Source organism: Phodopus roborovskii, unplaced genomic scaffold (assembly GCF_943737965.1).
Source record: "Phodopus roborovskii unplaced genomic scaffold, PHOROB, whole genome shotgun sequence".
NCBI classification, from domain to species: Eukaryota; Metazoa; Chordata; class Mammalia; order Rodentia; family Cricetidae; genus Phodopus; species Phodopus roborovskii.
Window position 1 is genome coordinate 2,924,273 of NW_026126424.1, and position 24,185 is coordinate 2,948,457.

The 24,185-nt window shown below is 44.0% G+C and overlaps 1 protein-coding gene across 1 annotated transcript in view; it reads left to right on the forward strand.

Moving 5' to 3' along the window:
• Egf (epidermal growth factor) overlaps nucleotides 1–24,185 on the forward strand; it is a 76,688-nt gene that overhangs the window by 48,537 nt on the left and 3,966 nt on the right. The window contains exons 14-22 of the mRNA XM_051185518.1: nucleotides 1,743–1,910; nucleotides 3,116–3,251; nucleotides 5,508–5,641; nucleotides 8,679–8,795; nucleotides 9,735–9,860; nucleotides 13,845–13,967; nucleotides 16,297–16,441; nucleotides 21,009–21,176; nucleotides 23,999–24,116. Of these exons, the coding sequence (XP_051041475.1) occupies nucleotides 1,743–1,910; nucleotides 3,116–3,251; nucleotides 5,508–5,641; nucleotides 8,679–8,795; nucleotides 9,735–9,860; nucleotides 13,845–13,967; nucleotides 16,297–16,441; nucleotides 21,009–21,176; nucleotides 23,999–24,116 (1,235 nt within the window). The remainder of the gene's footprint in view (nucleotides 1–1,742; nucleotides 1,911–3,115; nucleotides 3,252–5,507; nucleotides 5,642–8,678; nucleotides 8,796–9,734; nucleotides 9,861–13,844; nucleotides 13,968–16,296; nucleotides 16,442–21,008; nucleotides 21,177–23,998; nucleotides 24,117–24,185) is intronic.

Here is a 24,185-nt window from a genome sequence, read left to right on the forward strand (position 1 = left end):
ATAGGGAATGAGGGATTTCTGGTAAGGAATAGAGGATTTCTCATCGGGTAGTGGCTGAAACAAATACAACTTTTGTAATGGAGTCTAATAGATAAGATATACTTTATATTTTAATGCTAACCAATTAAATAGAACTATAGCTTCATTATAAGAAGTATATATAAATGAATGTTCCTAACAGGATCTAAAAGCATCACGTTCTGAATTTAAAGACATAGTGTATAATACTTTATTTTATTCATTTTTGAGACAAGGTCTCACTATCTCAGGATAGATTTGAACTTACTATATAGAGGAGGATGACCTTGAACTTCTGACCGCCCTGCCTTCACCTCCAGAGTGCTGAGATGATAGACATATTCCCATACCCAATTTAGATGGTGCTGGAGACTAAACAAAGCTTTGTACACAACACACATGCACTTCACCAGCTGAGGTATACCCTTTGTAATTACAAGTGCTCTTACAATCTGAATAGTGCAATTTTCTCCTGAAAAGCAATATTAAACAATGTTATGTTTAATTATCTACTCATTCCTACTCTAGAGCGCCATCTACTGCAATACATGTGGTGTTTTCTCAATTGACAGTTGAGGATTTTCTTTTTCTTTTAATTTTATGTGTATGGGTATTTTGCTGGCATGTATGTCTGGTGGCCATGGTGGGCCAGAAGAGGATGTTGTATTCTGTGGAACTAGAATTACAGACAGTTTGAGGTGTCGTGTTGGTGCTGAGATTCTAACCTGAATCCTATTTTTTTTTTTTTTTGGTAGCCAGCACTCTTGACCACTGAACCATCTTTCCAGCCCCAACAGTTCAGGGTTGTTAATAAAAAGATTGAATGAATTCATCTTTAATTGAAGTGCAATTAATTGTGGCTCTTTGCCTTAAGATAAGGAAGGTTTTGTCCAGCTGGTGGTGCCAAAGTGAAGGGCAGGCTCCATGGCCATAACAAGTCATGTGAGTCTCCCACCACACGGGGGAGACATTTGCTTCACTTCTCCAAATCGGTTGAGGTGAACATGAGGAGGCGTCATGAAAGGTTCCAAAGTTTCCCTATGTCTGTCCCCTTCCCTCTGGTGTCTTAACTGCTTGAGACAGTGTGTGGCATTTGCCTGTGCTTGAACCCTGCTCACGGCAGTTCCTGGGGCCTGCAGAGGGGGTTTTGGTTGATGAGAGCTCAGAAGGCAGCCATGGAAATGGAGGCAGCAGATAGCATGCGTCCAAAAAAACCTCCCTTCAGCACAGCAGGGAATAGACAGCTAATGGGGTAAGGTGTGGTGCCAAGAGGCTGAGCTTGGGAAGGAGAGTGAATGCGAAGAGACAGGATCATCCTTGGCAGTGTAGGCCTGGGAGAAATAAGGAAGGATGATGTATAAGAATACAGAGCAGCCAGGAGACAGGAACTCAGGAACACAGTGATGGAGATGGACTTGGGAACACAGTGATAGAGATGGCAATTTAGAGTAACACTTGTTCAGTCACCTAAATTATTCTACTGCTCACGACAGCCATTCACATGACAGGGGAATCGAGACCAAGGGAAACACACTCAAATTCAGTCTCTGGCAGATGAGCACAGAACATTTTCCCTTATTGACCTCCTCCTTGGTGCTGTTAAGACCCTTGTAGGACAGCAGCTGCTCTGGATGTAGTGTAGTGGTTCTGAGCTTTGTTCCCTCGTAAATGCCCCTTTGTGACAGAAACCTAGCTGTACTGAGTGGATTTTTAATTGCTTCTAGGTCACCCATTTTCTGTAGCCGTCTTTGAGGATCACGTGTGGTTCTCGGATTGGGCTATCCCATCGGTAATAAGGGTGAACAAGAGGACTGGCCAAAATAGGGTACGTCTCCAAGGCAGCATGCTGAAGCCCTCGTCACTGGTTGTGGTCCATCCACTGGCAAAACCAGGTACACTGGAGAAGTCCCACAGGCCCTCCTGCACCGGAGGAGACTGTGGCCATGATAGCCAATGGTAGCAGGCAGTGGGGGTGGAGGGGATTTTGTGATTTTTTTTTTATCTGCATAAATGCCAAGATTTTCTGAGATTTGGGCATTTTTGAATCAAAACCCAGACAAACTTGGTAGTTTGGTAATTTGTACTTCATCCCTAATATGGCGATTTTAGTCATCTGGGCTTTATCCCACCAGCCACATCTCCCCTTGCTCCACTGTACTTACTGCTGCATTGCAAAGACGCTTGGGTAACAGAAAGAAGAATAAGATGGATGGATGGATAGATAGATAGATATGATTCATAGATGATAAATATAGACATGTAGTGCCCGTGCTACAATCTGTTTCACAAATCAGGCAAGGTCCTAGAGATTGAAATAAGAGACAATGTTCAATGGCAATGTTGGAATGCCAAATGCCGAATGATGTTTACTGAGGTGATGGTGTGGACTTAAATAACAGGATTTTCAGGCTTAGCTCCTTCCTATCAGGTGTGTGTTAACAAAACAGGAAGAGTAAAAATGACAACTTCAGGGGGCAGGAAGAGTACCAATAGCAGCTCTGGGGCAAGAAGTTCCAGCCAACAGCTTCAGGCTTGCTCAAGGTGCCTCGGGGCCCATGCAGGGCCCTACATAGACATATGACAAATAGTTATAGATATAATTATAGGGTAGGTGATAGATATAGATGATAGAAATAAAAATAGATAGATATGATCCATTAGAAATAGATCTAGATTACCACAAAGTATAAACAACCCAGTTAGTAACAAATAGAAACAATTGATACGTTAATAGTTATTGATTGAGGCAAGTCCCCCACAGTCCAGCAGCCAGTAGCAGGCCAAGGGTCAGTCATTCGGCTCTCCAGCAGCTCTTCTTCCTCAAGGTCTCCATGAGTTTGACTATATCGTGGATCAGGAAATAGGAATCGCGCCTGACTAACCACTAAACTAAACTACTGACTATGCTCAGCAATACTCATAAGCTAACACCATTCTGTGATGTCTTAGAATCAGGGCTTCCTTGCAGGAACTCCTGTGAGAGAGTTCTAGGCACGCCTTCCATTTAGAATGGCTGAGTTCTCACTGAAAGATGTCTTTGATTTGCATCAGCATCATTTCTCCAGACCCATCCACACATTCTCCCTATTCTCTGCAGGTGCAGATCCCTGCTTACACAAGAATGGTGGCTGTGAACATATCTGCCAAGACAGCCTTGGAACTGCTCAGTGTTTGTGTCGTACAGGTTTTGTGAAAGCCCGGGATGGGAAAAAGTGCCTTGCTCAGAAGGGTAAGTAGATACTGGCTGGCAATAGCATACTATGCTGTTGAATTATCTCACCCGGGCTCGGTACAGTGGGACATCCATGCTTCTGCTTTCGATGATTGTAAGGTTTTGTATTATTAAGTGCTCCCGTGTCTTCAGGAATGCCGAGTGTGTTTGGGTTTCTTCACCCCTCCCCCACGAGGTTTTTGTTGTTCCTTATTATAGACTAAATTAGATTGACTTGTAATTGTAGAGGCTTTAAACTTCACATTCTCCCCTATTTGTAGTGGGGTGTACTGAGCCTTAGAAACAAATGTCTGTATCATGCCACCTCATTAACAATGTTTAGAGACAGTTTGTTTAGAAATGTTATGTTCTTAATTTTAGGGTTCTGAAAGGCCATCTCCTTCCCACACTATAGGCCTTACTAGGAAAACTTGAGTCCTTTATAGAGATAACTTTACAGTATCAAGCCTTTCTGCCCTCAGTGCATGCCCAAACTAGGACTATCTGGAGTCATCTTTTGGTGTCTTCCTCCCAAAAATGTGCCAAGGAGAATTTATATTTTGTAAAGCCTTTTTAAAAAGTGTATAATTATTTGGTACGCATGTTATAAATATAAGTTAAATGACAGGTTGATAACAGTGAATGGATTGCTCTGTTCATGGAATGGAGATGGATATTTGGTTCTCAGACATTTTCCCCCTATGAATCTGTTGCCTTAGGATAATAGTTTCATACCTCTTAGATTCAGAACTCCTTTATGCTCTTAAAAGGCTTTTTAAGATCCCCAAAGGGTTTTTGTATATGTGAACTATATTTGTCAGTTCTTAGGATATTGAAATTTTCGATCTTAATTCCAATGATATTAAAAATAAACCTAATATTTCTCAGCATAGCATATTCTATAAGAATAACTATATATATTTTCCAACACAAAACAATATCTAGTGAGAAGAGAGGTGTTGTTTTACATTTCTGTCTTTAAGTCTAGCAGAGCAGGCAGCAATGGAGTATCCTGGCCCCTTCTGTATTGTTCTGTTTGACAGGGTGTGAAGCACACATGACCCGTGGGTTTGTAGATGGAAAGGTGGAGGGGGGGCGCACACACACACACACACACACACACACACACACACACACACACACACACGGAGTGTCACCTAACAGTTGAAAGGAGTTACCTTTTGGGGGAATATTGCTCTTTGGCCATCAGAACTGCTCAGGCCCTAGTTCCCTAATTACCTGCCATGAGGAATCCGACATGTGAAGCAGATGCTGCCAGCTGTTTCTTTTGGAAGTGGCAGGGCCCACTTGATTCATTTTTGAGGAAAGTCTTGCCAGTTACTTGTGGCTTGCTGTTCATCATGCTTTTAGAATAGTCATGTTGAACGGAGAAAGGGAAGATTTCAACTCACAACTCAAAAATTACTTGTGTGCTTTTTCTCCAGGCAACTGTTACAACTTCAGTAGGAATAACGTGCGTTATTCATTTTATTATATAGGGTAGGAAAGTTCCAGGGTTAATGGCCAAGAGGTCTAAAAATTAGCAATACTTGTTTCTTCTGTGAGGGCACAGGGTGGGTAGTGGAGGCCTCAGCTCATGGTGAACATTGGTGTTATTCTCTCTGCTTGTGCTATAACAACCCCATTTCCCCCCCCCCCGCCGCCTTGCTGTACCAATATTAATGTGCACATGGCAGAAAGAGTAGCTTTCTACTGTGATGCATGGAACCCTGGTGCCTCGGATGCTGTGCAGAGGGACCCAGGCTTCTGTGTGGCACAGTGTTGTCCTGGGGACTCCATGTCTTTCTCTCGGGGGCGGTGAGCTGTGGGTTACTATAGGACTTTTAATGCACGTCAACTTTAAAAATACAGTTAAATCCATCTATTTTTAATATGAAAGCAGGACAAAGGAAGGAGCTAATATAAAAGACAGGGTGGTGGCACATGCCTTTAACCTCAACACTGGGGAGGTGGATCTCTGGGAGTTTGTGGCCAGCCTGGTCTATAAAGCAAGTTCTAGGACAGCTAAGGCAGTTACACAGAGAAGCCCTGAAGAAAAACAAAAAAACAAAGACCAATAACCAAAAACAGGAAAAAAAAAAAAAAGACAGGTTGGGGAGAGATGCTGTTATTGTGGCCTGTAGTTCTGAGCTGATTACATTCAGAAGGAGTTTGATATGTGAGCATTGTTCCTCAGTCTGAATTCATAGCCAATGAATCACTATCAGTGTAAGTTAAATCAAACGTCCCTTGAAATGGAAAGGCTTAACTAATAGAGGCTTTGTCTCACAGGTAACAGCACCGAGCTAAATAAAGAGGCAATATCGTTGGGCAACTTCACTAAGGCCGAAGCACCAGAAGATAACAGTCTAGAATCCCAGCACACGTTAGTGGCTGAAATCATGGTGTCAGGTATGAACTGTGAGGTCTCCCTGATAGCTGTGGGTCTAACAGCTTCCATTCTCCCAGTAAGAAGTTCTGTGCCTGTGCTCCCTAACACAATATTGGCTAAGTCTACCGTAGCCCAACCTCAGACCCAGGCCCTCCTCTTCTAAAAAGCATGTGCAGCCCTGTAGGCTGCAACCCGTTGTCTTAGACTTGGACTGGACATGTTGGCAGCCTCGAGGCTGAACCCTTTGACAGGTAATTGAAATCAGAGGTGACAATTAGGGTAGAAGAGACTTAAGTGTCCCTCACTTATGCCTCCTATGGACAGTACGTGCTCTATCTAGCCCCTGGGGAAAGTCGGGAGCAGTATTTAATTGGTACTTTAATTACTGTCGGAACTCCAGAAACAGAAAATATTAAAAGTCCTTGTCTAAGTTGCAAATTTATCAGCAGAATGTCAATTGATTGTTCAGTATCTAGCAACTTTAGGGAACCCCAGTCTATTCTGTTCTGTGTTCACTCATAAGGCAAGTAGTTTCCAGATGAGCCCTAGAGCTACTGCAAACCCACCCTGTCTCAGACCCCAGCTCACTGCCCTTCACTTGGTGTAGTTCATTTTGCCTCTTAAACATTCAATTCATGTATGTGTATATATAGCATAAAATATTCCTTTTATTCTTCCTATGTTTGTGTATGTAGTATGTTTGTTTGCATGTTTGCTTGTGTGTGTGTTTATGTGTGAGGCTAGAAGTTAATGTCGGATGTCTTCTTTCACACTTTCCACTTTATATATTAAAACAGGATCTCCTGAACCCACAGATTGTTCCAGAACATGCCCTGTCTCCATTTTCCAAGCACTGGGGTTATAGAGAGGCTGGGACACCCACCTGCGGGGGTCCTAACTTTATTCACAGAGCCATTTCCTCAGCCCACTGAGTAACATTTTAACATCGTGTCTGTAGCTCTTAAATGTTTGAAAACTCCCCGATGATGATGTTTAAGTGCTGATGCTCAAACCCAAGGCTTTACCCATGCTGGGACCACTGGGCTACACCCTCAATCCTATTTATTAAGCTATCACTAGGCCTTTCTTTTTCTTTTCTTTTCTTGTTTGTTTTTGTTTTTGTTTTTGTTTTGTTTTCAAGACAAGGTTTTTCTGTATTGCTTTGGAGGCTGTCCTGGAACTCGCTCTGTAGACCAAACAGGCTGGCCTGGAACTCACAGAGATCTGACCACCTCTGCCTCCTGAGTGCTGGGATTAAAGGCACGCACCACCAACACCTGGCTAGGCCTTTCTTTTTAATGATTAAAATGTTTTAGTTATTTATGTGTATGGCTGTGTTCCTACATGTATGTCTGCACACCACTAAGTGCTGGTCCTCAGATCCTCTGAGACTGGGGTTACAGATGTCTGTGCACAGCCATATGGGTGTGCACATCAAACCAAGGTCCTCTGGAAGGGCAGCAAGTGCCATTAGCCATGAAGCCAAGTCTACAACCTTGACTATGCCCGTTTTTTAACATCTTTATTTAGATATGTGTAGTAAATTTTTATTTGCAGAGAATGTTTTAAACCAACACTTTTCCCTTGGGTTTCTACAACATGCATGGAAAGCTTCCCTTGTAGAAATCCCTGCTCATAATATAGAGGAAAGGTGAACATCGCCACCATGTGTACAGCTAGCCTGTCACATAAAGAACTCTGGTTGTAGCCCATGCCACCTACTGCATGTCTGTTGCTTTCCATCATGCAAAGCGACTCAAGGTTTGCAAAAGTCCTGAGTCATATTCTACTTTAGGATGATTTTACAGCGGTTTCAAATGTTTGGTGTGATTTGGATACTGCCCGCTCCTGCTCTCAGCAGCCTTGTGAGTTGTGGGTGACAGGGAGTGACCAAGCCATTGTGAAAGGCATGTCTTCACACAGGAGAAAAACTTGGTTAAGTAGCTAAGCATATGAAACACAAAACCCACAATTTAACCAGTATCTGCAGCTACATGGGACTCGAACCCAGCTTAGAAAGTGTAACATTTGATTTACAAAAAAAAAAAAAAAAAAAAAAAAAAAACCGAGCTCAGTAGGATTCATTTTATGTCTCCTGTACACTGTAAACAAATGTTCCAGTGACCAGAGCAATGATGGTTCATAGGCTGCTCGGTATGTCAGATATTCCAACTCAGAAAAGGAGGAGGTGGGTGGTATTTGGGGAATGATTATATGCACAAGCAGTTAAAACAGAAAGGCAAGAAACAAAGAAAAACTTGCTCATGTCTGTAGCTTGACGTGTAACTCTGTCCCCTGGGGCATTTGCATTTCAGTGGAGTATGAAATGAAGTGATCCTTTTACAGTGTTTGACTTGTATGGTTCGTGACTTTGAGAAGTGCCAGGAGGGTTACAAGTCAGTGCATAAATCTTGATAATAAGCACACACGGAGACATATATCCTATTAGATATGAAACATGATATTAGTAAATTGATAATAAATCCTTTTGTGAGTCAATCTCTTTGCCATAAACAGATCTGCTTGCTACATACAAGTCTGTGTTTTGGGAGAATAGACAGGCCTTTTGTATGTCACAATAGTTGGGAATTTTTAGTAAAATCCTCTTAAAATTAGAGTTTATTTTAAGCACGCCTTGTACAGATGCCTTAAGCTAATTTTAAACAAGTCCACACAGAGCTCTCTGAACACCGAGATTGAGGTTTAGCTCAACACGTGGGAGAATGAGATAGAAGGATCCCATGTTAGGTCCAGCCTTGGCTACTGGCTACGAACCAGAACAGCAACAAAACCACAACCAATAAACCAAAAGCAAAGCAAAACTAGCAAGGACACAAAAAATGCAACCGAAGGTTGGGCAGTGCATGGAAGCAGCAGCGAGATGTATCTTCTAAGTCTAGTAAAACAGATACAGTGGACAGACCTAACCAGTTCTTTCTGTTGGGAGGCTAGCCCAGACTTGAACCTCAGGCAGTGCTGGGTTGTTCTGTTCAGCACATTGAGGTCCCCTGTCTTCTCTGAAGACTGGCAATAATTGCAAAGGGTTTGCATTTGCAGATCAAGACGATTGTGGCCCTGGGTCATGTGGCAGGCATGCTCACTGTGTTTCAGAGGGAGAGACTGCTGTGTGTCAGTGTTTGGAAGGATTTGCTGGGCACGGAAACCTGTGTTCTGGTAAGAGCAAAAGCCAAATACACAAAGTTGGAAAACTGTGAATCGGAACAATTCATTTTGCATTTGCTGACTAAAAATCTCCATATGGATTTAAGAAATCAATAGGTTTAAATAAATTATTTGATGTTAGAAAAAAATGTATTCTCTGCACAGAAAATGAGCCATATAAGCACATTTACATATAATGCTATCTCACATTATACTGATGTTGTATTAAAAGTATACAAAAAAATAAAGTTGATACTAAGAAGCATGGATTTGAGCTCAAGTCAGACTTATAAATTCACAAAAATAGAACATTTTCCCGAGAAAGCTTATAGATATGTTTTAGTAAAACAAACAGATTGTGATGGATAGATTTTGATTTTATATTGGTAGCCTTAAATTGTAAGTTGCTGATTTCTGGGAAAATGTCAGTCCTTGTCCTCTGGAACTCAGGCAGAAAGTAATTTACTTAGATGTACTTAGCTATTTGGACAGGTGAGAACTTCATAAAAATTAATTAAGAAATGAAATTCAAATATAAAATGTAGGGTTTGCATTTTATTTCCTATAATTAAGAAATGAAATTCAAATCCAAAATGTAGGGTTTGCATTTTATTCCCTAACAGTACCTGTTAGCAGCCAACCGACTGACTATACAAAGGCTTAGTTTTTCTTCTATTCCTGATATTTATTTCCAGGGTTGCCAAAACCAGTGGTTCTCAGCCTTCCTAATGCTGTGATCCTTTAGTACAGTTCATCATGCTGTGCTGACCCCCAACCATAAAATTATTTCATCGCTACTTTGTAACTGTCATTTCGCTACTATTATGAATCATCATGTAAATGCCTGATGTGCAGGATATCTGAAATGCAACCCCTGTTGGGGGTCATGACCCACCGGTTGAAAACCATTGCTGGCCTAAATGTTTCCCGTGTCCATATGCTCCCCCACAGATATAGATGAATGTGCGCTGGGTAGTGCGAGCTGTCCTGCCACATCGTCCAAGTGTATCAACACTGAAGGTGGCTATGTCTGCAGGTGCTCGGAAGGCTATGACGGAGATGGAATCAAGTGTCTGGGTGAGAGCGCACAGGTGTCAGTGGGCAAGGGAGGGGGAGGAGGCAAGCCAAAGAGAGTCATCAAAAGTTGTGGTTGCTGTGGGCCAAGAGAAGCAGGACACAATTGGAGGGAGACACGTGTCAAGGATAAAAGAGAAGTTCAGACAGATGTAGTTTAGGTCTCGGTAAACAGTCTCTTGGCTGCACTGCACAAGCCAAGCTGCCGAGGAGGTCCTCTGCCTCTTTGCCTTCTTGGTTCCTCCTCGGGGGTTTGAGGGATGGAGGCTCATCGGTGCTCGGTGTTGTAGGCAGTCAGTGGGCAGCCGGGCAGCATTTCTTTGTCACTGAGTGTAGCAACTGGACTTTGGTGCAATGCAGAGCTGGCGTGGGTGTGTTGGGAGTCGCTGTGTGCTTAAAGAAAAGGACGGAGGCTCCCAGGCAGGCGTAGCGTAGGGTGTTTCTTGCTAGTTCAATTGAGGAGAGTTTCCAGCACTGACATTTCACCCCAGGTACAGAATGATTGAAAGCCCTTTCATAACCGCCCTCCCCTGCCAAGGACTGGGTGGGGCTGTGGGCTGGGAGTTCACCCTGTGGATGTCTTCTGCCGCCCCAGGCGTCAGCATCACCACGCAAGTGGGAGCCTGCCCTAGGCCACCCTCACCTAGCACAGAGCTTAGTCATTTTCCCAGGGTTTCCTGGCTCCTCTTCTGGGCTTTTCCTTCTTCTGAAAACAAACAGCGAAGGGTAGATGCCTGATTTAAAAAAAAAAAAAAGAACTCAAGTGATGGTGTTTTCTCTCCCATGTGAAGGTCATGACTATCCATTTGTGGATCTGGTTGGCTTAAGCCAGACGTTATCAGAGTTGGTCTGTGCAGCCCATAGACATCTGAAAACACACGTTTAAGCACACATTTGGCAGGCAGTCAGGAAAATGTCACTGCACTAATTAAGCAGGCTCACAGATATTTGGGGCAAACAGACGTCATATTTCATTTCTTTTGAAGAGAAAAGAAGGTATATTTTCTCAGAGACTTAAACTCTTTATAGACTCTAGATTCCCTCTCTCACTAACCTACCAAATATGCCAAAGGGTGTCATGGCCCTACCTTGCCTAGCTCTATGGGGTCCTCGGGACCATAAAAGCTATAGGTATGTTTGTGTTTCCTACCACTGTACCGTGTGTGTGTGTGTGTGTGTGTGTGTGTGTGTGTGTATTTGATAAAGTAGGTGTCTTAATTGGGGTTACTGTTGCTATGATGAAACACCAAGACCAAAGCAACTTGGGGAGGAGAAGGTTTATACCAGATTACACTTCCAGGTAACAAAATAGTCCATCATGGAAGAAAGTCAGTACAGGAAGTAAAATGAGGCAGGAACCTGGAGGCAGGAGCTGATGAAGAGGCCAGGGAGGGGTGATGTTTACTGGCTTGCTCACCTCTTATTTGGTTTGTTTGTTTGTTTGTTTTTCAAGACAGGGTTTCTCTGTGTAGCTTTGGAGCCTGTCCTGGAACTCGCTCTGTAGACTAGACTGGCCTAGAACTCACAGAGATCTGCCTGCCTCTGTCTCCCATCAGCCTCTTTTGTTAACCCAGGACCACCAGCCCACATCAATCACTAATTAAGAAAATGCTCTCCAGGCTTGCCTACAGCTCAGTCGTATGGAGGCATTTCTTAGTTGTGGTTCCCTCCTCTCAGATGACTCCAGTCTGTGTCAAGCTGACATAAAATTGGACAGGACAGTAGGTGATAGGCTTCAAGCCATACCTGGGACATCCATTCTATAGAAAATTATTGTTGGGATGCTAAGACGGCTCAGTGGGTAAAGATGCCTGCTGCCAAGCTCAATGACCTAAATTCAATCCCTAGGACCCACATAAAGATGGAAAAGAGTTAACTATAAGCCGACCTTTGACTTCTGCATGTAGACATACACACACACAAATAAGTGAGAATTTAAAAAAAGAGAGTGTCAAAGTGTCTCAACAGTGCATGATTGCTTTTTTTTTTTTTTTTTTTTTTTTTTTTTTTTTTTTTTGAGACCGGTTTTCTCTGGACTGTCCTGGAACTATCTTTGTATACCAGGCTAACCTTGAACTCACAGAGATCAGTCTCCCTCTGCGTCTCAAGTGCTGGGATTAAAGGTGTGCACCACCAATGCCTGGCTCAGTGCAAGATTGTTTTGCTTTGGGTAAGAGTGAGCTCTGTCAAACAAAGACAGGATTTGCGACTCGATTAAAGCAGGAATTCTGATTTTGTTTGTTTCGTTTACATCAACTTGAGGACTGGAGTCATGGCACATAAGTAAAGTACTTGTGTGGCATATGTAAGGACAGAGATTCAGTCTCAGAAGTTCCAGAAAGGGGAATAATTCAAAACCATAGGAAACGAAGGACACAAGCTATTTTGATGCGTTCAGAATAGTAACTCCAAGTCCTTAGTCTCCATTGGGCCCACAGGCAGTAGGAACTGTGAGGAATATCAAGATGAGGAAGCCAGTACTTGCTTGCCAATAGACCACCATCCCAAAGAAACTTGGCTTTGATAAGAGACAAAGAGAAGCAGAAACACAATGAAGCCGAGAACAGGAGGGCTATCTGCTCAAGGTCTCAGGCAAGATTTCCCAAAGGAAGCGTCATTTTGGAGGGACTGTGGAGAATGAGTAAATGTTAATTAAGCAGAAGTATGAAAGGGTGAGGGGTATCCAGATGTGAACAAATCATGTACCTGGGGAGTGAGGATGAATGCCAGGTCCAGCCTGTGTGTGTGAGCGGTGGGCAGCACAGTACAGAGACAGGATGGCTTAGATCACAGAAACTTGCTTCCCTTGCTCTAGAGGCTGCAGCCCTAATGCAGGTGCTGGCTGGGGTAGTTTTGGTGAATGGGCCATTTTTGGCTTACGGAAGCCACCTTCTTGCTGCAACCTCAGTTCCTCCTCTATGGTGCTCCTTCCTCTGTGAAAGACACCGGTCCAACAGGACACCCTCCTCCTGCTCTTGTTTAACCTTAGACAGCTCCTTACAAACGCTGTCTCAGGTGCAATCCCCTGGGCGCTAGGTTGTCAGGGTTTGAACATGTGGAGAGGTGTTCCAGTCCCTTCTATTAGCAGAAGTCTGAGAGGCGGCTCTTGTAGCTTTTTAGTTTCTTGCATCAGCCCTTTCTTAAGCTTTCTAGCTGGCATTTTATGAAAATTAAAAGGAAGTAGGTGATATTAACTTTAATCGTATATTGTATGTGTTCTACTATATCTAAAATATTAACATTTTACTATGCAATCAGTATTTTAGATGCTTATACTTTAACTTGCATCAGAACGTAAAACTCTGGTGCAGACGTTGAACTGGCAGCACAGTATGGACTAGAGGGCTAGACACATTTAGAGAGCCAGTACTCCCTCCCGCAGGAAATGCCTTGCTGTACGGGACGGCACAACTGTAGATAACAGACAAGCATGTCCCTAAAGTGGCACAGTTGTGAGCTCTCCGCTGTGTGATCTAAGGAGGCTCTTGTGTTTGGGAGTGGCCTGGAGGAGATATGGGATGCTGGAATAGAGCAAGGCAGCTGTCCTTATAGTAATTAGCACAGACATAGAAAGACCTAACTGAGAAGGACAAAGGCTGGCAGCAGGGCTAAAGGAAGGTTTATTTATTTATATAACTCATACTAATGTTTTGGAAAGTATTGTATTTATGCCAATAGCTGAGTGTCTAGTTGTAAAAATGAGGTGTGAGTGTTAGGATATCACATGCTGATTGCTCGCTGGAGGTGCTCTCCTGACCTCTGGCCTGGACACGTCTTCCTTCCGAAAGGGATGGAAATCGTATCAGGAGCTTACAACCCCTGAGTTGGTGTGATCTTTATGTCCAACATTCATGGCAGTACCCTTAAAATGCACATGTTCCTGGAGCATGAGGCAGCACACCGCGAGGAAACCCCTTGTAGACCGCTGGACTCTGGCTCCATAACCCTGCTCCCTTCCCTTTCTCTCCTCACTTCTTCCTCTCACAGATATTGATGAGTGCCAGCAGGGAGCGCACAGCTGTGGCAAGAATGCCAACTGTACCAACACGGAGGGAGGCTATGACTGCACTTGCATGGGCCTTCCATTTGCACCTGGAATGCCTTGTCCTGGTAGGTGGATGGGTGGTCCAGGTCAACCGGGAGGAACGTGGTTCAGAAAATCCTCATTGCCTTGGGAATGCTAGAAAGCATTGTTTAATCGGGCTGGAAAGCTGGGTTTCATCACAAGATTGAAGCTGGGCAGCAGACGTGGAGACAATGCGGGCTTTGTTAACTTCACAGCATCTGTAATAAACCTACCACCACCACCACCACCACCACCATCACCACCACCATCACCACCACCATCATCACCACCACTATCACCACCATCACCACCACCATTACCATTACCACCACCATCACCACCACCACCACCATCACCACCACCACCACCATCACCAGCACCACCACCACCACCATCACCACCACCATCACCACCACCATTACCATTACCACCACCATCACCACCACCACCACCACCACCATTACCATTACCACCACCATCACCACCACCTCCACCACCACTATCACCACCATCACCACCACCACCACCACCATCACCACCACCACCACCACCATTACCATCACCACCACCATCACCATCACCACCACTATTGCCACCATCACCACCACCATCACCACCACCACCACCATCACCACCACCACCATCACCACCACCACCACCATCACCACCACCACCACCATCACCATCACCACCACTATCACCACCACTATCACCACCACCACCACCACCACCACCATCACCACCATCACCACCACCATCACCACCATCACCACCATCACCACCACCATCATCATCACTATTCCAAAAAGATGAGTATAGGTGGTTCTCCTTAACTCTGTGACTACTTTCCATTGGTTGGTTGTTTTCAGAGGCTGTGGAAAACTTTGTTGGCCTAGGCAGGTCAAGACTATACAACTGGACTTGTAATAGTATATTTTGTTTATTTCAGCACATACAAATGTTAGGACTTTCAGAGCTAACCAGTATAAAATTTTATATCTACTTGAGTTTTGGTACAAACCTTAAAAATGTGGTGTGTATTTTACACACACAGTGCACCTCAGTATGTACTACAGGCCAGGGCACTGTGTTGCTCAGCACGGGAAACCTCTAGCAGCATTTCAGTGGTGTGGAACAGTAATGGGAGAAGAGTCACTTTCAAGGACGGGGTTTCTCTGTGTAACAGCCCAGGCAGTGCTGGAACATCTTTGTAGACCAGGCTGGCCTCGAACTCACAAAGATCTGCCTGCCCCTGCCTCGCTGGTACAGGACTAAAGGTGTGCACCAAGGATTTTTCAAGGATTACGTTCAAGGATTTTTAAATTGCTTTTTAAAGTCAGCGTGTCTTGAGGTGAATTAGCAACCCAGCCAGCTTTTGTTTCTTTAAAACAGTCACCACTACTAAATTTCACTTCACAAACCACGACATCTGCGCCCCACAAAGCAGCTGGGTTCTCAAAGGCCCAGACTGCCAGGATAGAGCTCTTGCCCTCAGCTCTGCAGGGAAGTCCTTTCTTGCCTCGGCTTTTATAATGAACTGTTTTATTTCTTTCTTTTTTTTTTTTTTCTCAGATACTTTCCTCCATTCTAAAGGTATTGAAGATAAGTTATGGTGGCTGGTGCGCACAATCCCAGTAGTTGGGAGGCTGAGGCACGGGGATTGCCACGGGTTTGAGGACATCCTGAGCATCTGAGAGACCTTGCCTCCTCTAAAATAAAAATAATAATAATAAAGACAAAGAAAAAGCCCTGTGAAACTTCTTTGTCAGTTGCACGCCCCAATGCCTTCCCTTTAAGAAGTAGGAAACTATTCAAAACCAGGATGTTTTGCCTCTTTGACTTTCTTCCATTACTGTAGCACTCTCTTCCAGACAGTTGCTAGGGTGGCCCCTCCTTTCTTTGTCTCTAGTGTCTGACATCCCAAATCCAGAGAAAGAAGTATAGCACAAATAATAAAACCCAGAGACCGATGCTGGGGTTCAAGCTGAAGATCAGAGAAGCGAAGCAGCCAACCACTAGAGAGCTCTTACCTCTACCAAGGCTGGGGCGAACCTGTCCTCACTGTGACTGCAGACTGAATACACCGTACTCCTGTCTCCACCTGCCTTACATTCCTCTCCCGAGCTGGGATTAAAGGCATGCACCACCTCTGCCTGGCCTCCATGGCTGCTAGTGTGGCTAGCTTTGCACGCTGATCTTCAGGCAAGCTTTATTTGTTAGATCATAAACAAAGTATCACTACAAAGAAGGGCTTTGCTTCTTGGTGACTGACACAAGGCTTGGTTAGGAAGGTGGAACTTACAACTCCCCATGCTCGCACTGTAAGCTGTTCGTAGAAACTCAAAATAAAAGTCACATCTTTGACTATTCCAGGCTCTACCTCACCCCCTATCCTGGGGGAAGATGGCCGCCAGTTGGTCAGAAATAGTAACCCAGGATGTCCGCCGTCGCACGATGGATACTGTCTCCATGGTGGCGTGTGCATGTACGTTGAACCAGTGGACAGCTACGTGTGCAAGTAAGTCAGGGGTCTTTCTGATGGCACAAGAGAACATTGTGCCCATGACTTCCAGGAAGTTTGTGAAGTTTAGACAGAGGAGATTTTTCTATCAGAAGGGGAGACTTGCTTTTTATTTGAGTAACTTGATGAACATAGTCTGGAGATCCAGCTCCTCATTCAACATGAAGGAGGCAGATCTGTAGGAAATTTACTAAAACCAGTTTAGTTTGAGCCAGATTCTATATTTATAAAAATGTTGCACCTATAGTTACACTAGATTTATTGCCTCTAGTGTTTAAAGCTAAAAGAAAAGTTTCCCTTTTTTTGTCTTGGTAGTCGAGGTCGAGGGATGAAACAGCTGCTGTTTGCTTCCATTTAGCTCCCCCGAGCAATATGGCAGGCCAAGTTTTCACCTGAAGAGATTCTAGAGACCCAGAGCTCTGAGACGCTCCCATGGCTCCCACACAGAAAGCCTTTCTGTGTAATAAAAGGCACGTGTGGGGCTGGGGAGAGGATGAGTCAGCAAAGGAAGGGAGCCTGCATTCAGATCTCTGGCACCCAGATAAACAGGCAGGTGGAACAATGTGAGCTTGTGCCCCAACCCTGGAGAGGTGCAGACAGGGGCTCCCCAGCGCCTCCTGCATCAATGAGCTCCAGGTTCACTGAGAGACCATGTCTCTAAATAGAAGGTGGAATTGCTGGGCAGGCTCACTGGCTAAAAACTCTCCCAACCACGCCTGGGACCTGAGTTCAGTCACTGAGATTCACATGGCGGAAGGAGATGCTCTGTGGCATCTATGCATGCATGCGCACACACACACATAAACATATATACACACTTATACACATACATACACACACATATATATTCACATATACCCATGCACACATATACATACATCCATACACACATACACACACATACATCCATACACACACATACATCCATATACACACATACACACATAGGCACACATACCCGTACATACATATACCTATACAGGTATACACACATGCACACATACACCTACAACCATACACCAATATAAGCATACACACATGCACCCATACACACACACACACACACACACACACATACATACATCCATACATGCATACACCCATACACACAAATAAATAAATAAATAATAAATAAATAAATAACAACAGTGGAGAGCAAGGGGGGAGGGTGACTAATGTCTGTTTCTGGTCCCCACATGCACTTGCATGCACACATAAATACATATATCCACACACAGAGAAACCCAAATATGTGGGATCTAATTCGGGACGGCATCTTACTTTTAATGAATTTCACATGTCCAAAGCAATGTGAGGATGGGACAGATGTGTAATATGCATAGTCCCCCGTGGCTGGACCTGTGATCCTACTGAGTAGATGGTATGGGCTTAAGCATTTCTGTCATTTTTGTTAATAATAATGAAAAAGAGTGAGTTATTGGAGGGAGAAGAAGCTATATGCTTCGACAGAGCATATGGTCTTACATTAAAAATCATGCCAGCATGACAAAGATTGTGGAACTGTTTGGAAACATTAGTAAAAATGACTCAAATTACAGTAGAGTTCCGCTTTCAGTTCATATTTACATACTGCAATTTTCTAACTCTAGAGTCTTTTAAATCTCTTAAGACTTATAATAAATTCTAGTTAATAGTCTTAAATGTTAGCAACCAGTTGTTTCTATCTACACATTTTATCCTATTCTACCAAATAGGAAATTACAAACCCGGATGTCTAGCTGATTGTCTATGGCTTATTTCCTCCATGGTAGTTAACTTTGCAGTATGAGGAATACCAAAGGACTACAGTGCATTGCAATAGTGCAGTTTCCGTTTTAATCCGATTCTGATGATTCGTCCACACACCTTTCTTTCTAGCATTAAGTCCCTATGAAAGCATCATCTTCCTTTGGTTGTGCTCTAAACACAGGTTACCAAAAGGTGACAATTAAGTCGGGCGGGACAAAGACACAGGCGTGCACCTGAAATCCCAGCACTAGGGAAGTAGGAGGAGGAGAATCAGGAGTTCTAGGTACACAGTTAATTGAAAGCCAGCCCGGGCCTTGGAAGACCCTATTTTAAGTAAACAAACAAAAGATAACACATGCAATGTTTAAGATCACTGGTGTTCACAGTCACTGGACCATAACTTTATTTTGGATTGCTTTAATAAAAATGTGGTTTAACAAGTTTTCAGAACTTTGCTCCATTTGTCCTGTCAACTTCCCTTACATTGTATTAACTCCTCAGTGACAAACCTCAGGGGGTGCCCGTCAGTGCAGCTTTATCAGGAGCACTTTGCTGTCTCTGCACAGAGCGGTTTCTAAGGCCTTCTTTCCCTGCTGGCAGCAAGATATGGAGCCAAGGCCCCTTGATGAAGGGGGTGGGGACAGGCTGGAGGCATCCTCGGCACTGGCTATCTATAACTTTGTCTACTTGGATGCTTGGGATGGTCCAACCTCTTGAGCTCAGAGGAGGCCTTCATTCTCTCTGGCTTGGCTTTAGCTAAACACCCTCCTAACACACCTTTACAAAGTAGGACCCCCTACAGCAGGGCTGTGATGTTTCCAGAGGACAGGTCAGATTGGAGAATGTTCTGCCACTCCTCACAGACTCCTGACTACGGACTCCTGACTACAACTTTTAAGGCACTTACTTGGTCTATATTGTTTCACCATGGAAACTCAAGCTTATTTGGCCCAGGGAACCATTTTTTTTTCTTATCAAACTAATTAATAATTCAAATAATCCAAAAGACTTATGACTGTGCCCCACCCTCTTGTAAGTCGCTGACTATGCTGGACTCTGTTGCTATCATAGTCTGCTTGGCTCTCTGTAGGACCACTGGCCATTTGACACATTCCTCAAGACCTCAGATCACCTTGGTTTGCAAATGGAGCCCATTAGCATCCAACAGTTTAAAAAATATGGCTGCTAGGGATTGTCAACAAATAGCTGTAACCAACATTAGCCACAATTAAAATAGACCCCAGGGAGCCTGAGTAACCTTGTGCCCCCTCCCCAACTCCTGCCGTCTTTTGTGGCATCAGTTCTAGAACAGTTATCTTTCAGAGGTGAACAGAACAGAAAGTCCTGTTGAAAGCAACACAGTGTACATGTACTAGGAGTGGTTTGGGACCATGTGGCAGATCCGTGGCCACGATGTGGCTCATACTGAAAGTTTTATTGAGGGTGAGATAAGAAAATCGAGAGACAGAGAGAGGGCAGAGGAGAAGAGGTGGAGGAAGAGAGAGAGGAAGAACAGAACAGTCCTGCCTGCCCCCTCAGAGGCGCAGCGGGAAAGAGGGAGGGGAAGCGGGCAGTCTTTCTTTTAAAGGGTTGGGGTTCACCTACCTGCCATGCATAGGTGGGTGAGAGGCTCGGCCAGGTTTGCCTGGATTACAACACTAGGGAGCTGTGTTTGACATCTGAGATCCATGGGAGTCAGAGCTGCCAATCATTAGCCGTGTGACCCCAGGCACATTATTTTAGTGCTGAGCCTGTTTCCTTGCCGGTAAAATAGGGGACGTCTACAAAAAAAACAGAGTTAAAAAATAGTGAGTAAGAACAGTGTGCGGCGTGGTGTCAGTCATAGGTGGCTAATAATTATTGTTCCTTTTCTTCCCTCCTCAGAAAGTGACTTTCCACTTTCTTTTGGTGGACGAAAGGTAGGACTAGGGAACAGACTCCAGAGCTTCTGGAAAATTCAACAGTGTTTTTCCATGCTGTGTCTTCCCACCAGAGCTGCTGGTATCATTTCTGTATCTTCTTTCCTTCAGCCCTTTTTGAATAGGGTGGGAACATAGATGGGCTGATGGTAGATCCGGGGCTGAGACAGGACATTTGAATAGTGTTTTGTTTTGTTTCGTTTTCTAACGGGAAGAAAATGCAGTTTCTCTGTGTCCTGCTGTCTAGAAACAAGCACTTCCAGTAGATGGCAGCCTTGCTTCACTTACCTTATAATTACAATAATAGTCTTCATCAAACAGTAAGCTGTTCATAGTTAAATGGCTTCTTGCCCTCAAAATAGCTACCCACCTCTTGTGTCACTGTTTTGTTTTGTTTTAACATTTTCTCTTGGTAAAAGGAAGCTATTCCTTCATGGCCTAAGCTCTACTCCATGTCCAGAGCCTGCACGTACTTCTATTACAGCATAGTGTTCAACAAGGCCCTCTGCCTTCTTAGTTCTTTCTTTTGACCTATGACCTTTGCAGTCTGGCCAAACATTTGTTTCCAGATCTCTCCTGGCTCTTGGGGCAGAATCACTGTGTGTTGGTTTAGAAAGGGTGTCTCCTGAGTGTGTCTTTAGTCAGTGTTCTGTGGTGCCTTATAGAGACAGTATGCAGATAACTCCCTGTCACCCCAAAGACAGGCAGAGAAGAGGAAAGTCTCTCAGGGTTAAATGTCGTCCACGTTGATGTGTGGATCATAGTACTTCTAGCTCACATCACAGGCTCACTAAGCTGAATCCAGAAAAGTTAAGGAAGAGAGACAATGCATACTGAGTTTGTAAGTATCAGGTGCCAGGGGTCTCTGCTGACTTCTGTTTGTGTGTCATCAACAGCTGTATCGTCGGCTATGTTGGGGAGCGATGTCAGCACCGAGACTTGCGATGGTGGGAGCTGCGCCACGCTGGCCACGGGCAGGAGCGCGACATCACTGTGGTGGCTGTCTGTGTGATTGCGCTAGTCCTGCTGCTCCTCTTGGGGACCTGGGGTGTTTACCACTACAGGTAAGCTTCCTTTTCCATGGGACTTGATGACCTCTATTCTAAGCTCTTCTCAAGGAATGCCTACTTCCTTGGATGAACTTGAGCAAAAACTCCGTTTAAAAAGAGGAGTAACCCTTTTTTTTTTTTTTTTTAATAAAAGTCTGGTCGTCACTGCACTAAAATGTCAATGCTCTTCCTTTTCCTTTCTGATTATTGCATAAGCCTTGTAGTCCTTCATTTTGGTGATGGTTGAGCTGGAAACCCAGGACCTCACCAATGTTACATTAAGCTGCATCCTCAGATCTTCTCTACCATAATGCATTATTGCAGACCAGGCTTTTCATTCAGCATCACATGCCTACATCAGCCAGCATAGCCATTTCTCATGGCTGCCTGCTGTTAATTACCCCAACTACTCTTTGTTAGAGAAAGTCACTATCTTCCCTACTTGGGAAGGAATCTGGTCATCGGGCTTTGTTTTCAATAATTTTAAATTAATGGTTTAAAACTGGGAAACAGTAACACACATTCATCTAAAACAGGCACCTCTCTGCTTGTGTTCATTTCCTTTAAAAGGACAACGATGCACTGTCACCAGTTGAAACTGTTAGGAATAAAGTGTGAGTAACCATGACGGATTCCATGGCAAGCGAGGGCGATCAAGGCAGGGGACAAACATGCCAGGCGACAGAGCTTAAGTGAGAAGTTTTATTAGAAAGAGAAAGGGGAGGGAGAGGTTGGAAAGAGAAAAGAGGTAAAGAGACAGAGGACAGAAGAGAAGAGGGAGACAGGAAAGAAAAATCCTGCCTGCTCCAGGGGAACAGCGGGAAAGACGGGGAGAGAGGAGCTGGAAAGAGAGTGTAAGTGGCGGGGTCTTTCTTTTAACGGGGTCCTTTGCACCTGGGCTGACCAGGGTACTGCCTGAGTGCATTCTGCCGGGCGACAGGGGCAAGCATAATGCCTGAACTCTTCTAGAAACTGCTTAGGAAATATTATAGTTAATGTGTTTAAAAAAAAAAAAAAATCAGTGACTCACAAGGCTTGGCCGAAGGGGCTTTGTAAACTCCTCTGGTTTGAATGCACCATATGACTGTGGTCCCCTTACCTGCCCAATGTTAGCTTTCTGGCGAGATGGAGAGTACTGCTGCTACCAGGAGATAAATATCCAACCACATTTACCAAAACCGAAGAAGCATTCAAGTTGCAACTGTTTCATATTCTGGAAAATTCAGTATAATCAGCCAAGGTGCTTCTACCAGAGACCCTGCTCTGCATACTGTAGCACTAAATAATGTGTAATCAGCTTGTGCACTTCAAATCCAAGTTCGAGTCTAGAGACCCTCAGGCTGGCTTCCTCATTTGCGTGCGTTGGTTTTCTTTGCTATGAGGCATAGGGAAATAGGATTTGTTTCAAGAGTTGTTGTGAGACTGAGTCAGTCTGAGTTAAGAGTTTACCGGTGGCTTGGCGTATTTGGTATAATAAATGCTACCTGAAGTTAATATGGCATTATATGAGCAGTAATTTTCCCAATAAGAAGTATGCCCTTGAAAACCTTTTCCATCAGCTCTGGAGAGACAAGATTCTCGGAGACAAACTTGAACTTTTAATTTGGTGGCCCATCAGTATACCTGCACTTTTAAAGGCTATTGTTTATATTCTGTATGTTTGTAGAAAGAATATTGACTCATCAATGGCTGGAAAGAATGTCAATCAAACGATAGATATTTGACCAATAAAGCTTTAGAAAAACAAAAACATAAAAATAAAACTTTGACGGGTGTAATGGCACACACCTATAATCCCAGAACTCAGGAGGCAGAGGCAGGCAGAGCTCTGTGAGTTCAAGGCCAGCCTGATCTGCAGAGTGAGTGCCAGGGCAGCCAAGGCTACCTAGTAAGACCCTGTCTCAAAAACACAAAACAAAAGACCCTTAAATTTATGTATAACATTATTGTTTGTTTGTTTGTTTGTTTGATGTGTTAACACATGTGACTTAATATTTTTCAGAAGGCTGGATATTTTTTAAGACAGAGTCTTGCTATGTAGCCAGGGCTGGCCTCAAACTCTTGCCTCAGCCTCCCAAATGTGATTTCAAGTATCTGTCAACAAGTGTGCCTGACCAGGGACATGTGTGGATTGAAAGCTAGTGGCTGGTTGATGGTGGATTTTCAACATCAGACTCCCATACTCCTAAGAATAAAAGTGATGCAGGGCAAAGGAAATGGCTCAGTCAGTAAAGTGCATGCCACACAAGCCCGAGGACCTGAGTTAAATCCTCAGAACCTACGTTTGAAAATTTAGGATAAATTAAAGCAGGACGTAGCTATACACCTGTAATCCCAGCACTGGGTAGACAGAAACAGCAACCCTGGAGCTCGATGATCAGCCAGGCCAGCTGCACTGGCAAACTTAAGATGTTTAGCCAGTGAGAAAGATGCACGATGTCTACTTCTGACCTCCTCATGCGGGCACACTTGCATACAGGTGTACACACGCAAACCCCATATATGCACACGCACAGGTGATAAGAACTATTTCATGACCAAAGTTTGTTAGAACTCTTTCTTGAGATTGCAATGCGCCAGAATTGTTTATGCCCTGTGAACATCTCTGTGGCTGATTACTTAACAGTGCTACCCCCTGGAGCTGCTTGCTGGCCTGGGGTTTTCAGCTCCGTGCTTGACTGCGTATGCACCATCTCTAGATGCATATCTCTATTTTGTCTAATCTGACAAAATAGTTGTGCCAGCAAGGGGGATGAGGTTTTTGTTTTTCTTTTGAGAGTGTCTCAGGTTTTTGTTTGTTTGCTTGCTTGCTTTGTTTTGTTTTTGCTTCCTATCAGGACTCAGAAGCAGTTATTGGAAACCCCAAAGAATCCATATGAAGAGTCAAGCAGAAACAGGAGCAGTGATGGGCCCGGCTGCAGCAGAGCTGGGATGTCTTCTTGCCCCCAACCTTGGGTAATGTCAAAGTACATGAAGCTAAGAGTTGGCTTGATAAGAATCCTTGTTCATTTTCCTCTTTATTCA